Raw genomic sequence first — 17,056 nt, 5'->3', positions numbered from 1 at the left:
TCTCACTCAGATGTTCGGGATTCTGCCCACGCCCTCCGCATCTTGCTCATTGCTGGGCTTATGTCTGGGCAGAATCACCCACACTATGTACGTTCTTCTCCCTTCTCTCTCTCTCTCCCTCTCTCTGGGAACACACAGTTGCATTTCTGAAGTTACATAATAAAAATAGCTAACATTTATGGAACATTTATTATGCATCATAATAAGTAGAGTTCTGAGCCCTTTACCTGCATTCATTCCTATCATCCTTCTAGAAATGCTTTGGGGTAGGTACTGTTGTTATAGATGGGGAAACGGAGGTACTGAGAGGTTAAGGAGCTAGCCCAAGGTCACACAGCCAGTGAATGGTAGAGTTTGGACTTGAAGCCAAGGAGTCTAGGACCAGAACCCACACTCTAAACTGTCCTGCTACCAACTTGAATGGAAACCCCGTGGGAGGCATGGGTACATGTCTGTGGGTCCACTGTAAGCCCACAAGCTCCATCAGGCAGGCTAGAACCTGGCCTGTGTCATCTGCGTATCCCCAGGACTGGTCCCTTCTGGCCAGGACCCACTCAGGGTGTGTGCTCAGCAACTGTTGGACAAATGCACATGGCTCGCTGAGCCCAGTGTCCTCACCTGTCAGACTGGAGTCACGGCGCTTCCGATGGATTGCTGGAGGCCCCTGTGAATTGTTAGCGGGCAACCTCTCTTTAAAGACCCTCCATTCTCCCTCGCCAACTTCCTGTTCATCCCTGCCTCAGGCTTTCAGTCTGCTCCATCTGGTGACTTGCACCAACCCGGGTGAGCTGATTATGTGCATATTTGCCGACGCTGCATTCAGCAACACCATAGTTGTAGCTTGAAATCAGCAACACGGAGAGTATTTACACTGTGGAAATTGGCAATGGTACAAATAGGATGATTTCCCCTTAGAGATGTTAAACATTTCCTGCTGCCAGGACAAAATGGGTCCTCTAGAGACTACCTCCGGGGAGCAGTGTGGTGAGTGATCACACCTGTTGGCTCTGAGGCCAGATCGTCTGGGTTCAAAGTCCAGCTCTATCACTTAGCAGCTGTGTGATCTGGTTCAGATACTTAACCTCCTTGAGCCTCATTCATCTCATCCAGAAGACAATTCCCTTTTTCATTAGGGATTCAATGCAAGCATCCATGTAAATATTCTCTCAATGAATGTTATTTATTAATATTCCAAATCAGCCTAGGAGGCGGGGAATGTTCTTGTTTTCCCATCTGAGAGAAGGGGGTGATGGGAATGGGATTTGCAATGTCAAAGGGGAACCTCAGAGAAGGGCAATGTGTTACCGCAGGTTGAGGCCCTAATGGAGGGTGTCTTGAGCACGGGCAGGACAGATCTTTGTAAGCCAGTATGGGCTGTGTGCATGGCAACTGGGGGACAAGGACCTCCTTCAGTTCTTTGGAGGGAGGGCTGCTGTTAGCTCTTAAGTCTGGGACAGTTTTGGGGGGAGGCAGGTGATCTAACCAACAATTACCTCTGCCTTCCCCTCCCCTTCCTTCTTGCTAGCAAGCACTCCTAGAGGGATGTTGTGGGGTTGGTGACACGTGCGATGTAATGTATATAACAAGAATAGTACAAAGAGGGAGAAAGAATACAGCTATATAGGAGTACCATTGCTGTATCTGCCATCAAGGTAGTATAAATCAGAAGTAGATTCTGACAGGTGAAGATGTACATGGTAAGCCTAAAGCAATCATTAAAAAAAAGTGAAAAAAAATTAAAGAAGCTGGAAGTTTGTAGAAAACTCTCAGGGCATCTGTCTAAGCATGACCTCACATCACCCTTTTGTGAGCGTTAAGTTTGTTAACTCACAGGAAGCACTTGGAAAAGTACTCCGCATGCAGTACGCATGTGATAAGTTTCAGTTGTTCTTATCCTCACAATGATTTTATGGGGCAAGCTTCTTTACTTTCCCTATTATACAGGTAAGGAGACAGAGAGGCAGAGATGTACAGTAAATTGCCTGAGGTCACACAGCAAATAAGCAGGGGAACCAGATCAGAACCCATTTGTTTGTTAGACTCCAAAGCATCACACCAGTGCCTAGAGAGGCGGGTCGGAGGACTTTCATCGCTGTGTTGTTTTCAGTAGCTTAAAATCAGACACAATGCAGATGTCCACCAACAGCAGCTCTTCTGTAAACCCTGGCATGCCCAGCCAGGAAGTGCTTTGTACTGGGTATGAGAAACGAGGTCACCCTATACACAGGGACATGGGACCATCTTCAAGATTCTGTTCAGTAAAAAGAACACCTGAAAAAAAAGTTCCATAACCCACAGGAAACAAAGCCAAATATTCCATAAAATCTAAGTGTATGTGTGTGTGTGTGTGTGTGTGACCTATAGAAGCTCATATGAAGCAGATGAAGGTGATTTAAGCAATAGGCTCTATTGATAGGACCCTCCCTTTCTTTAGACTTGCATTTTTATTGAGTTTTGAGATAACACATACTCAAAGAAAAAAATTCAGAGTACAGCAAAGTGTCAAGAAGAAAAAAAAATCACCAGAAATCCCTTTCTCCAGAATTAACTAGGCTAACATGTTGGTGTATGTCCTTCCAGTCCTCTGTGTGACCGTGTGTGAGTGTGTGTAGGCATATACATACATATAGAAACATATCCATATGAATATGAGAATTCTGCTACTCTAACAAAGTGTCCCCCACATTGTAGAAGCTTAAACAACATAGAAGTTTATTTCTCTGCCACATTAAATCTGGGTTCCAGGTAGAATAGTGGCTCCGTAATCATCAGGATTGCAGCCTCCTTCTATGTTCTTGCTGTATTATCTCATCCTGTGGCTTCCTCCTCATGGTCTAAGATGACTGCTCCAGATCCAGCTATCACATCTGCCTTACTAGCGGCAGGAAGGGGAAATGGGAAATGGAGGTCCCGCCTCTTCCTTTTAAGTACACAACCAGAAGCTGTGCACATTATTGTTGGTAACATCCCATTTGTCTGAATGCAGTCACATGGCCATCCCTCGCTACAGGGAAGCCTGGGAACTGGGGTCTTTACTCTGGGCTGCCACGCACCCAGCTGAAAGTCAGGGGTTCTAGGACTATGAAAGAAATGGGAGAATGGACACCATAGAATTCATTCTTTTTTAATTTTTATGTTATGTTAATCACCATACATTACATCATTAGTTTTTGGTGTAGTGTTCCATGATTCATTGTTTGTGTATAACACCCAGTGCTCCATGCAGAACGTGCCCTCTTTAATACCCATCACCAGGCATAGAATTCATTCTGTTAATAATAATAGCTTCCTCCATCAAGACAGTTCTGTATCTTACATTCTAACCATTGAACCCTGGGACGCTGGGACCCTGGGACCCAGAGGACGCTGGCTTGGGCCAAACTGCTAGTTGTAACAGAGCAGACTGTCTTTCTTAAGGCATAGCCAGGAGCTAGCTGCCTCTGCACATAGGGAATTTTCAACTGAAAGCCATTTCCAGATGAAAGGCAGAGTCCTGGCAACATCAACATTTACCATGGCATTTCCTCCAGACTTTTCCCCATTGCCATCATGAAGAGAATCAGGAAAGGCCATTCCGTTGCAAAATCAGAGTTGTAAGATGATGATGTGTGTCCCAGACCCTCTCTGGCAAGTTTCGACCCCTTCGCTGATCATTCTTAAAATGATACCATTAGTCTGCGCATGTGTGAATCCCATCCTGCCTACAAAAGCACTCATTTTTCGTTCCTTCTTTTCACTTCCAGAGGAGGAGGAGTTTGAGCACATGTGTGTATGTGTGTGTGTGTGTGTGTGTGTGTGTGTGTGTAGTGAGAACATTTAAGATCTACTCTCTTAGCCACTTTCAAGTATACAATACAGTATTGTTAACTATGGTCCCCCACTGTACACTGCATCCCAGAATGCATTCCTCTTATAACTGTAAGTTTGTATCCTTTGACCAACATCTCCTCATTCCCCCTGCCCCCACCAGCCCCCAGCAACCACCCATCTACTCTCAGTTTCTGGGAGCTCCGTTTTTTTTAGATCCCACATGTGAGATGGAACAGTAGTTGTCTTTTTCTGTCTAATTTCATTTAGCAGAATGCCCTCAAGGCCCATCCACATTGGCACAAATGGCAACATTTCCTTTTTTTTTTTAAAGGCTGAATAATATTCATGTGTACATAATACATTTTCTTTATCCATTCATCTGTGGATGGACAGTGGGATTGTTTCTATGTCTTGGCTACTGTGAATGCTGCTGCCATGAACACGGAGTGCAGAGATCTCTTTGGTAGAGGTATTTTATTTCCTTAAGATATATACCCAGAAGCGGGATGGCTGGATCCTATGGTAGTTCTATTTTTAACTTTCTGGGGGAACCTCCATACTGTTTCCCAGAGTGGCTGCACTAGTTTGCATTCCCACCAACAGGGCACGAGGGTTCCTTTTTCTCCACATCCTCGCCAAGACTTGTCATCTCTTGTCTTTTTGATATGAGCCATTCTAACAGTCGCGAGGTGCTATCTCATTGCGGCTTTGATTTGCAGTTCCCTGATGATGAGTGATGTTGAACTTTTCTTCATGAACCTGTCAGCCATAAATATGTCTTCTTTGGAAAAATGTCTGTTCGGGTCTTTTGCCCATTTTTAATGGGATTTTTTTTTTTTTTTATATTGAGTTGTATGATGCTGCCACTTTCTTCCTACCTTTTGCTGAATCTCTTCCCATTCTCTGCTTTCAAGGTCTTGTGTCGTTAGATTGGGCTTACCCAGGTAATCCAAAATAATCTGTTTTAAGGTCTGTAACCTCGACTCCATCACCAAAGTCCCTTTTGCCATGCAATGTAACATATATACAGGCTTCAGGAATTGGGGTGTGTGCATCTTTGGAGGTGCCATTCCACTCACCCCTAAACTATATTTGCTGAGCCCTTCTTAGGGAGAGGCACTCTCTGTGCTGGGGTCTGGGAGGCTCTGGGTAAATGTCTCTCAGAGTACACTACTCCAGAAAAATGGTGGGAGGGAATGTCTTCCGGGGACCCCCCACTTCGGGAGTTTGGGTGGCCAGCTTCAAACCATAGCAGCCCCTCTTGCTCTGGTTCTCTGGGCAGAGGCTAGAACCCCACTCCTCCCCATATTCATACCCCTTCAGCTCCCATCCACTACCCTGGGGTGGAAGGGGGGTCACTCTGTCCTTTTTCTATACAGACCCTATGCTCAGTCAGTCATCCATGGCCAGAAAAAATTCTAAGGAGGCCAACAGAAAGGACACATTGTGTATTTCAGTCTGTGTGTTATGCTGGCTTTTTTTTTTTTTTTTGCCCAGGGTGCCTGTAGTCATTTCTGAACCTGTTCGCACCTGCTGTGGTCCTTGCAATGTCACTACCCCCTCCCCCCCAAACCCCACACAGGCCAACACAACCCTCCACCCCTTCATAACCTTGGCCTCTAAGGTCCGTCCCTCTGCAAGCTGTTTGCTGCCCCCCACCCCACAGCTGTTGCAGGTCAGTTTCTGCCACGGGAGCACACCCTCCTCTGGCTTTCCCCCCTTCCCTCCCACCGCAGGGAGATACCAGCTCAGGCGCATCCTAGGGGAACCCGCCCACCCGCTGCCAACCCCAGGCTCAATCCGGAGTCCTGAGCTCATTCTTCAGGGAACTTATTTGGTTGGAGGGCAGAGACAGCAGGTGACTCGGTCACCCTAGCAACCGGGTTTAACTCCGGGAGGGCAGGGGCAGGAGGGCCGTCCAGGGTCTTTAGTAGATGTTTTCAGAAAGTAGAAGCTTTTAATGACATTTATTGAGCACTTGCTGTTTGCGGGTGTGGCGCTAAGCTCGCTGCACTTATTAATAAGGTCGTGCAACCCTCACAGCAACCCTGGTTGGCAGATGCTCTTATTGTCCCCATTATATGGAGGAGACTGTGGAGAGCGGACTCATGCGCCTTCGCTTAAAGGCTGTCAATGTCATAAAGACCTCCAAGGACGGCGGGTGAAAGCAAAACCACAGAGAGGTCCAAACACAAATAAAAATGGGCAAAAGAGGACGCCTGGGTGGCTCAGTTGGTTAAGCACCTTGTTGAGCAAAAGTGCAAGGTACACGGTAGTTTGGTACTTTTTCTGTAAAGAGTCTGTATTTGTACTTGCATAATCTCTGCAAGAGTGAACAAGAAACTAGTAAAAGTGCTTGTGTGTGTGCACGTGCCCATGCGTGTGTGTGTGTCTTTGTGTGTGTTGAGAGGAACTGGGCAGATGGGGGACAGGAGAGAAGGAATTTTTTTGCTGAACATCATTTTATATTTTCTGATTTTTGAAACATGTGACTATATTATCTATTCACAATAAATTAAAAGGAGGGCTGGTGGCAAGCAAACAAACCACTAAAGAAAAGAAGTCCCAGGACCAGACATTCTCTAAGCACTTGATTCTATTAATTTCTGAGCTTAGCCTTGACCTTAGAACTAACTGAAAACTGATGATATTGATTTTGGGGTTCATGTTAGACTTTTTCTTGGGAGGGCTGATTTTAGTGTAAAAGCAGGGAAATGTCTATAAAAAAAAAAAAGAAAGAAAGAAAGAAAGAGAACAAAATAACAGTCATGTAGTGAATGCACTCCTTCCCAGACTTCCCAGGGTTCTCAGGGTCCAATCCTGGCCTTGGTGAGTGGGGGAAAGGGATGGGACTCACTTCCAGAGTTTTGGTGTAGCCCCTCCCCCCATCATCTCTCTGCCTCCCAGGAGGTCACTCACTTTCCAAGCAGCAGGACCTTGTGGGTCAGGAGGGGTGACAGGAAGGGGTGTGTGGGGTACAACGTCCATCCATATTGGGAACTGGGGAGTCAGAATGCCCAGGGTCCCACCATTTGCCATCTGTCTTTTAGAAGCTTCTCTGCGAGGAGAGTGGGAAAAAGGAAACGGGGCAGGGGTCATCTCTCAACCACCCTGGCCACTTCTACGTTGTGTAGATTGTCCCTTGTTATTTCTGTCGGGCAGCAGATCAGGAAATGGCCCAAGAGGGCTTGCTACATGCTGGGCACTTCTCCCCTTTATCCCTGTGCTAAGCCTCTGAGGTAGGTGCTATTTATCATAATCCCCATTTTAGGAAACCAAGGCACAGAGAAATAAGTGACTTCCCCGAGGTCCCACAGCCTGTGAGGGCTAGCTCACCCTCTCAGCGGTCGCGCTTCTGACACCCTTGAGCCTGCCTCCAGCTGGGTGCTGCAAACCTGCTCTCTCTCAACAGTCGGAAGGAGTTCGGCAATGGAGTTGCGGGCACTGTGACACAGAGTGGGGGAGGGCTGTGCTTTGCACTTCCAGGTCCCGTGGGGGGCCTTGTGGCCTTCTCCACCCTGCCTGAGGGGAGCTGGCGGCAATGCTTAAGTACTCAGCCTGGGCCTCCCAGCTCCCTGCCACTTGCCCTTGTGACCTTGGGCATGTGCCCTGCTCAACTTCCCAGGTGTTAGTAATGGGGGCGGCTCAGGGCGCTGTCCTGGACCGCGCCAGGTGTCCTAGGCGGAGCACTGCAGGCTGCAGAAGTCGGCCGATGAGAAGAGCCTCAGCACGTTGACCAGCGGGAACATGAGCAGAGCTCCGAGCAGGGAGCCCAGCTGCACCGCCGCGCCGCACCACAGGAGGGCGCTGCGGCTGCGGTCGCGCAGGATCACGCCCAGCATCACCTTGACGTAGCTCAGACAGCCAATGAACAGCACCCACGAGGCCACCTGCGGATAACGGGCGGCAGAGATGCAGAGTGAAGGGGACTTTGGGGTGAGCCCCAGGGGAGAAGGATGCTTGTAGGGTGACCTAACTGGGCTAAGGGAACCCCATGGAATAACCTTTAAGTTCAATAGTCTTTGGGGGTGACCCCCTAGGGCTAAGAGGGCCCCATGAGTTGACACCCCTGCCCAGGGCAAAGGAGAACCCAGTAGCCTTGGTGCCCCCCGTGATCAAGTCAAGGGCATCTGGGAGAAAGCCAGGGCTGGGGTACACATGGCGGGGAGAGTGTGGCATTCAGCGGAGAGGCTGGAATGTCACCTTGGACCAGCCACCTTACCTTCCTAAGCCTCCATTCCCAAAGGAGAAGCATCCCTCCCCCTGCCCAACCCCACCTGGGGCTTCCTTCGGGCGCAAACACAAAGACTTTGGCCAACAGAAAGCGCCTTGGCTAGGCGAGGGGTAGGGAGGGAGGCAGCTCCACAGGCCAGATACTTACAATGAGGATTTCTCCAGCCCAGTGGCCCTGCATGAGGGGGCAAGGGCTCATCACGGCCATGGCCATGTTGTAGGCCCCAAAGCCAGTCCCGAGCACTGTGAGGACCCCCAGGATTGGCAGAGACCTAGAGCAAAGTAGAGGAGGAGAATGGAGGAGGTGAGCAGCCTGACTTCTGCCTCCCCTACCCTGGGGCGCCGTGTAGAATGGTCAGTGTCTCTAGGGTTAGAGGTCAGATCCACATGGAAACTTCCAGGCCACCTGGCTCAAGCGGGTCAGTGAGCTTCCTGAGGGGCAAAACGGGTCTAAGTCACCCTGAGCATTCATGGCAGGAGAAACAGAATGGACTCTGGTGCTACGGGGACCTGGTTCAGATTCCCCTTCCCACTGAAGCTGCAAGACTGGCCCCTGAGCCTGCTTCCTCACCAGCGCGAGGAGCCGGGCAGGGCCGCTGGAACCTGTGAAACGGAGCGCGCAGGGCCTGGCCTGGGGCCCCACCGGTGTTCCGCCGGCTCCCATTTCCTCCTGCAACATGCCCAACCTCAGCCAGGAAGCCGGGCGGACAAGGATGTGGCTTGCAGCCTCGCACTGCAGGCGGTGCTGTGAGCCCCAGCTGACCCCTTCCCCTCCGGTGTCATCTACAACATGAGGTCTACGTGATCTAGGGGCCCTGCTGGCTGGCTGGGACCCCACGTCGGCTCTAGTGTGACAACGGAGGACACTGTCCTTCATTAGAGGTCATCCCCCCGGGACCTCCCTGTGCACGCTCTTCAGAACACCAAGACTGCCTGGGGTCCTGCGTGGGAGTGGAGGGCCTGGCCCTGCCTCTAAGGACTCTTTCTGCTCCGAGATTCTTGGAGCCCCTGTCTTTCAGACTGGGTATTTCTAACATTCTGGGCGCTCCCTATTCCACACATCTGTGGACTGTGCTTCTGCTTCCCCAGAAATCTCCAGCCTCCTTCCACAGTTTCAATCCTTAAGGGAGAAAATTCAGCTTTCTGGCAATGTGACATTTTCTGTCTGACTCTCCTCTTCTCGTTCTCCCTCCTTCCTGAGCTGGGGAAGGGGGCGTGAGCAGGTCAGAGAGGCCCATGAGGGCAGGCAGGGCAGAGAGCTGGCTGGGAGGTTGTGGGCCCTCAAGTTTCACGACCCCAAAGTCCGTGTGTCCCCTCCCAGGGTCTGAACCCCTGCAGCGGAACCACTTAGGTTGTGTACTAAAATTTGAAATCTCAGGTCCCAATCTAGGCTGGCTCAATCTGCATTTTGTCAATTTGCCTAGCCACTCTTCCAGATCTGCCGCTGTAAAGGAGCCAGAGTGAGCCGGAGGCAGGAGGACAGGGCTGAAGTCCTGGGAAATAGACCATGGGATTAGACCCTTTCTGTGAGCCTCAGGGTTCCCACTTGTAAATGGGAACCTCAGCTCCTGCCTGCGCATTCCTCCTCAAGGGCCAGTGGCTGGTCAACACCTCTAAAAATCTGCTGCTCTAAAAATCTTTACCAAATTAGCTCATTTTATGCTCCCAGCAATCCTAGGAGGGAGAACTACTATTATCCCCATTTTCCAGATAAGTATCCCTGAGGCACAGAGAGGTGAAGTGATTTGTCCGGGACCTCATTGCTAGCAAGTGGCCGAGTTGGGATTTGAACCCAGGCAGTCAAGCCCTAGAAGCCATGTTCTATACGCAGAACCTGACAGTTGGGGTTTGGAATTCTGATTCTGGAATGAAATGCATCCAACAAGAGTTCCCCAGGGCCAGTTGGGGCAGACCTGTGCGGCAGAAACATGGAGAGGAAGCAGGCGAGAGGGTTGGCCATGGAGCTGAGGGTGGCGGACAGGTGGTAAGCAACAGGCCCGTAGGAGAGGCAGGAGTAGGTCTGCACGGAGGGTAGCACGCCGTTGGTGAGCGCGTTCACGAAGGCCACGAGGACGTAGATGAAGGCCAGGTGGGCTGGGCGGTCGGAGGCCGTTTTCTCCTCTGGATGCCCCTGGGCCTTGCTGCTAGCCCCTGGGTCTGGGGGGCCCAGGTCCTCCCCTTCCCGTGGCCGGATGGAGTGGAGGGTGACCTGGGAGGTGAGGAGGTCTTCTATGGAAGATTCCCTGGGTCTGGGCTGACGCTGGAGGAGAAAGAAAGCAACCAGGCAGCAGGCCATCATGAAGGAGAGCAGGAGGAAGAAGACCAAGGGCGAGAAGTTGGCCGGGAGGTAGCGGCTTTCCAGATGGACGGCGGAACGTGTCGTCCCAGGCAGGTCAAACACCAAAGTGCTGTTAGCTCCCTGGGGAAAGACAAAACCAGGGTCAGGCAGATCCCTGGGGGATGTCGGGACACAGGTAATAGCAATATTAATAATCATATCCAATAAATAGCAGGCATTGCTAGTAAGTAAGGGCCGAATAACACACACAGAACTCATCAGGCAGTGATCAGAAATGCCCAGTGCTCGGACGGCACTTCGCCTGGGTCAGCCCGTGCGTGCCTCCTCGCGGCCCCGGGCAGTGGGCACCATCAGCCCCAGTTCTGGAGGGCTTGGGGGTGTCAGAACGCTTCGTCTTCCCTGAGGCTCACGGGGGCTATGTGGCAAAGCCAGTCCGCTAATCTTTCAGACTTAGAAGCTATGCCTTTTCCCACGCTGCTGCCCGCCAGGGCCGGAGACCGCAGCCCTTCCCGAGGTTGCCCTGTGGGGGTGTGGCCTGGCGTGGCTAGACCCCTTCTCAGCAGATGCCGGGCCTCTAGACCTATGCATGTGAAATTTCAAAACATTTACATGTCTTCAACTAATTCAAACACTTAAAAGTGGAGTGCTCGCAGGATATGGTGGCCCTGGGGTCCCTGGGTTTGCACCCACGGCTGGACCTCTGTGGTTTGGGCGATGCCAGCCTTATGTGAAGTGTCCAACTTCATAAGTGTCCACACAGTGGAGAAAAGTTGGACGTTTTAACAACACGAAGCATTGAAGCAATGTCCAAAGTCTACCATTCTGGGTGCCCGGGTGGCTCAGACGGTTAAGCGTCTGCCTTTGGCTCAGGGTCCTGGGATCGAGCCCCGTGTCGGGCTCCCTGCTCAGCGGGGAGCCTGCTTCTCCCTCTCCCTCTGCTGCTCCCCCTGCTTGTGCTCTCTCTCTCACGCACGCACGATCTCTCTCTCAAATAAATAAATAAAATCTTAAAAAAAAAAATAAATAAAGTCTACAGTTCTTAGCCCTGGCTGTACCTTAGCATCACCTGAGGACTTTTGAATAAATACAAGTTCACCATCCCTGTTTTGCAATTTGGAAATGCAAAAAGCTCTGAAAGTTCGAATTTTTTTCATGCCTCAGTTGGCAGCCACACTTGAACGGAGGTAGTCTATTTACAGCCTGACGTGCCCACTGGGCAGGAATGGCCCCCGGGCTGTGGGCAGTGATGTCACTGTGCTGGACTGCTGGGTCACAGGAGCTCTTGCAGACCAGGACAGGTGTGTTCTAAAGTCCGAAACTCCAGATTCCAAAACACTTTGGACCTCAAGGGTCTCTGAGAAGCCCCACGCCCCAGAGAGTTTCTTTTATTGGCTGCATGGGGTGGGGCCCACCGCTGTGTTTCAGTAGCCCCCCCAGGTAGGTGATCTGATGTGCAGCCAGGTCGAGAACACCGGTCTACCCAACATCTAGGAAACACAAGCCCTCTGCATGGTCTTCCTTGTGACCAAGCACAGAGCACTGTAATGGGTCGTGCCCGGTACCTGTAGGAAGACAGTCTTCCCGGTGGTCTCAGTGCTTGGGGTGGTGTCTGATGGCTGAGTGACGTTGACACAAGTGGTGAGACCCGAGCCCTGGGCAAGAGCCACCAGGGCAGGCAGGAGGCCGCTGAGTCCTTCGCCCACAAAGAAGGTGGTGAGGTAGCGGGCGGGCAGCCGGCTCATGAAAGGCAGGAAGGTGACCGAGGAGGTGCAGTCCACCAGGGCCAGGAAGAAGGTGAGGACCATGAAGGCAATGCTGTGGTGGCCGTCCAGCACCCAGGAGGTGACATTCCAGAGGAAGGCGAAGAGGGTGCACGCCAGGGTGCCCACAGCCAGCACGGTGAAGATGATGGGCACTTCGGAAAGGCAGCTGGGCTGGAAGTGATGGAGCAGGGTGACCAGGAGGGGGCCGATGTTGGCCAGCTGGATGACCACCGTGAGGTAGGAGGGAAGGTACCACCCCTCGGGCAGCTCCGTCACCAGCAGGGGCAGCTCTACCCACAGCCCGTTGATGGCTACCCAGGAGCCCATCCCGAAGGTGCAGACCAGCAGGTGAACCAGGAGGGCCATGATGATGTCTGCCCTGTGCCGAAGCCGCCTCCTCCCAGATCAGCCTGCAGTGGGAACCGTGGAGAAAAATGCCAGGTGAGCAATATCAGGGTCACCGTCTGTCAAAACAGTATGCTGTGGAGCCCAGGTTTTCCCTGATCTTTCCCCTTCTCGTGAACAAGTTGGCTTTTTATGATAGGAAAACACAGACAAATTCTTTTATAACTAACCTTTCCAGAGGGGCAAGCTTCTCTAACTGTGGCTTGTAATTCCAGAGACCATCAAAGAAAAGCTGGACACATATAACTGCATAAATATTAAAACAAAAGTAATCCGACAACAAAACATCATCTTCTTCAAAAAAAAGAGAAAAGGTCAGAAATACCAACAGTAAGATCAAAAGATGACCACCTGGGGGAAATATTTGTAATGTAAATCATAGACAAAGGGATCATCTTATGTAAAGAGTTTGTAGAAATTAAGAACAAAAAGACTGAATAGAAGAATGGGCAAAGGATGTGAACAGTTCAGAGGAAAAGGTACAAATAAGCCTTAAACATACAAAAAGATCTGGGCTTGCACCCAGCTCTGCCCCTGGCTAGCAGGGTGACCTCGGGCAAGTGACATTGCCTCTCTGTGCCTCCTATTCCTCATCTGTAAAGAGAGGACAGTCTTGACTTTATGGATTGTAATGATATGCAAATATGTTAATGTTAATAAGCTAATGTTTTTTAAACAGGGTCTGGCGCACAGTAAGCACTCACTGAGGGCTAGCTATCACCCTCATGGTGAAATGCCGGGTTTGGTGACATGGTTGTTTTTGTCCAATTCACATGAAAATTAATACATGACTAAATTTAATACATGACTAAAATTAATACAATTTTTTTAGAAAGGAAAAAAAAAGTTTCCCATGAGGCACCATTTTGGAGAGAAATGTTGATGGGGCCAAGCCCTTCCTTTTAGAGATGGGAAACAGGGTGGGGTCTGGGGAGGTGGGATTTGGAACCAGTCCCTTGCAGCTTTTGGCCTCCTGACCACCCCCTGCCCCAAGTCTAACCTCGTTCTCGTCTGGAAGCTGCCAAAGCATCCCTGTGGCTAGGCCTCACCTAGGAAAGTCCCAACCTCAGTGGCTCCTTTCCGGGTTCCACACACAGAACTGACTCTCAGCCGCAGATGAACTCCCTTCTTCCTGCTTCCACTGAGCAGAGTGCAGTCTGACCTGCTTTCCGTCCTGCTCCACCACAGTCTGTCTAGAGGACTCAGGCAGGTGGCTTAAGCTCTGTCTCTCACCTCTGAGGCCGGCCTGACTAACAGCCCGGGACAGGCCTGGCTCTGGGCCCCCCACCGAGAGCACCCAGGGAGGGAAGCTCCAGGCAGCTGTTGCATGGGGAGGACCCTTGCCCCCCCCCCCCCCCCCCCCCGTTCAGTCGTGCGCAGCTTCTTGGCTGCTCATTCCCACCTAAGACCAGACTGTGGCATAGAACAGGCAGAATCCCACTAAAAAAGAGCTGCCCTGCCCCAACACAGGCAGAGTTCTGCCTCTGATGGGTGAAATGACAGGGAAGGACAAAAAGGTAGAGGTTGAATGATATTCCAAGGCAGAGGTTGCTAGCTGCTTCCCATTACCTACTCTTCCCTTTTTCCTTAGTTGTCACAGAGACCAGATTTTTGGTTGGGCAAATGGCCACCGAGCTAAAGGAGTACCTTTCCCAGCCTCCCTTGCAGTGGTACACAGCCAGCCGATCGAGGCCAGGCCAGTGAGGTTGTGAAGGACTTCGAAAAGTCTCCTTAAAGATGAGGGAGCGTACCTTTCTGTCCTTCCTCTGTCCTGCTTTCTGGAACTCAGATGTGATGGCCAGAACCCCAGTGGTCGTTTTGTGCTAAGAAGGATGGTGTGGGGGCTAGAGGGAGATTAGACCTTAAGGCTTTGCGGCATGGAGCTGCCATACCGGTTCTGTTCTGCCTGCCACTGAACTCTTTTGTTTGCTCAATGTTGTTTGCATTGTAAATAAGCTGTTCTCTTGTTTAAGCTACTGATTTTATATACAGCGAAACAGTGGCCAAGTGTACAGAGATAGATGTTCAAGGATATAGAGAGACTGATTATAGTAGCAAAAAACTCATGAGGACATTTATCTCCTTTACTCTGGATGTCCCAACTCAGAAACTCAGGTCCTGTCCCAACCGGGATTTGATCAAAAACCAAAATCAAATAGGATTAGTTGTTGAAATACACCTTAAAGAGACATAGAAAGATTAAGAGTAAACCTGGGGGCAAAGGTCTTCCAGGGAAATGCAAAGAGATGGAGGGAGAGAGAAAGAGAGAGGGAGGGAGGGAGAAAAAGGGAAAGAGAGAGAGGGAGGGAGGGAGGGAAGAGAGGGAGAGAAACAAAGAGCTCTCGATATGGGATTTGATGCCAAAAGTATAAATTAAGACCCCGAGTCATTTCATATTGATAGATAGTCCTTAGTGGAGTCAAAGCAGTAGTGGATATATGGAGTCTGAGTAACATTCCCCCACAGCCCCAGACGTGCCTGGAGAGACAGACAGCAGCACAGTCCGGGCGGGGTGGTGACTCACTGCTCTAGACCTTGGTGGCAGAGGGCAGCGTAAAATAAACAAGGATACAGAGGAGGCGATCAATGATACTTCTAATAAACGGGAATAAGTAAATAACTAAAGGGAGGAGGTGGATTTGCTAAAGATGGTTACTTTTATCATCTGAAAAGCTATTAAAATAATGAGAGTTCAGCCAGATGTCGTTATACATTTATAAACATTTATAAATATGTAGTTTTCCTGCATAGAACCAGTCAGAAAATAAGACTTGCCAGGGTAGTCATTTGGGAAAAAAGAAATAAAGCTGGATCTCTTTCTTACTTCTTATCCCTCACACCTGAAAAAAAAAATTCCAGCTGGATCAAATGTTTAAATATATTTTTTTAATTAAAAAAAGAATAAAAATGTCCAAAGAACATAGAGGCAGAGGGAACTGCCTGTGCAAATGTCCTGAGGCAGGAATGAGCCGGGGGCAGAGTGGCTGGAACAGTGGGCTTGAGGAGATGAGGGCAGGTGGGCAGGTAAGGAGCCTGAGTCTCCTTTATGTGCAACAGGTTCTATGCACCGAAAGACTAAATCCCCACACCCCACAGAGCGGAGTTGTCTGGGCTCTAATGCAGGAACCACATGGCTGTGTAAGTTCAGGGAAGTGATTTGGCTCCGCAAGTCTCTTCCGTTGGCTGGGAAACAGTCATGATGGTGGTACGGCCCAGCATGACCCATCTCCTGTGTGGCTCTCCTGCCCGGGCCTGCTTCCAGGCAGCCACACCAGGCGCCCCATGCTCCTGGACCTGGGAGACACAATGAGCCATTGATGGGGGACGTAGCCATCAGTGACAATGGCGGGGGGCGGGGGGATGTCCTCGGCAGAGCGAACTGCATGTGCAGAGGCCTGGTGGTTCAGAGCAGTATGGGAATGACTCACAATGAGTATGTTGGGAGTATTTTTAAAAAGTACATAGCTCTTTTCTCTTTTCCCTCTAGTGACCTTGCAGTTCTTATTCATTCATTCAACCAGTACTTGCTGGTCACTTGCTGTGTGCTGGACAGTAATTTCTGCTCTCAGGAAAGTGTGAGGAGAAGTCACTGAGTGAAATAAAAACCAGCAATCGAGAGCAAGTCAGCAGTGATAAGGGCTGTGGGAGGGAAGCAAAGCTGGGAGGAGCGGGCAATTGTAAATGGGGTTGTCAGAGGGAATGTGAAGGAAGTGTGGGAGTGAGCCAGGCCCGGGGAGAGTGGTGCAGGGGCAGGGAACAGCAAGTGCAAAGGCCCTGGGGTGGCTGCAGCAGTGCGAGTGGGCAGGGGGGGATGGGGGGTGCACAGGTCACGTAGGGCCCTGTAGGCAAGAGTTCGGGTGTTTTCTCTGAGCCCAGATCTCCATTCCTGGGCAGAGGGAGGACTGGCTCTAATTGAGTTTTAGGAGAATCACACCAGCTATTGTGAGAGGCATGTGGGGCCAGGGGAGAAGTAGGAGTGAAGCCTGTTTATCCGTTATTGAGCTGGTGTGGTATTCCAGGCACAAGAGATCGTAATGCTAATGATAATAGGAACTCTAACAGTAGCCACCATTTACTGGCCAAGCACTTTACACACATTATCCATTAGATCCTCCCAACAATCCCCAGGTAGGCAGTATGACAATCTCCATTTTATAAATGAGTTAATGCGGCTCAGAAAAGTAATTTGTCCCACATCACCCAGCCTGTCACCTGGGAGCTGGGATTGGAACCTAGGCCGGGCCGACTGTGGACCCAGCCTGAGGAGAGCCCAGGAGGGAGGGCGTTACGAAGAGGCGGCAGGGGCCGGGCTGAGCTGGACCCCTTTCCACTCACCCCTGGGCCTCCCCATCGCATGGGCTGGGAAGGGGAGAAATGAGACTCCAAGACATATCTGCTTCCTGGGCCCCACCAGCGATGCTGGGAGACCAGAAACCCAAGTAAGGCTCTGGAGGAGACACTTAAGACTTCATCTGCTCCACGGGAGATGTGCACCCTGGTGCGGAGCCAGGACAGCCCCTGGCAAAGGGGTCTCTTTCCTTCGAAT

General features: G+C 50.6%; 1 protein-coding gene across 1 annotated transcript; it reads right to left on the bottom strand.

Moving 5' to 3' along the window:
* Nucleotides 1-5,393: 5,393 nt before the first annotated feature.
* On the bottom strand, nucleotides 5,394-13,737 carry SLC52A3 (solute carrier family 52 member 3). Its single transcript, XM_032419339.1, has 4 exons — nucleotides 11,905-13,737; nucleotides 9,957-10,462; nucleotides 8,192-8,315; nucleotides 5,394-7,700 (listed from the first exon to the last, which is right to left on the bottom strand). The coding sequence occupies exons 1-4, from the start codon at nucleotides 12,469-12,471 to the stop codon at nucleotides 7,488-7,490; spliced, it is 1,410 nt and encodes a 469-aa protein (XP_032275230.1). The 5' UTR covers nucleotides 12,472-13,737; the 3' UTR covers nucleotides 5,394-7,487.
* Between the last annotated feature and the right edge of the window lie 3,319 nt (nucleotides 13,738-17,056).

Source organism: Phoca vitulina, unplaced genomic scaffold, assembly GCF_004348235.1.
Source record: "Phoca vitulina isolate PV1807 unplaced genomic scaffold, GSC_HSeal_1.0 scaffold22, whole genome shotgun sequence".
Taxonomy (NCBI): domain Eukaryota; kingdom Metazoa; phylum Chordata; class Mammalia; order Carnivora; family Phocidae; genus Phoca; species Phoca vitulina.
This window is presented reverse-complemented; position numbering and strand designations above follow the sequence as displayed.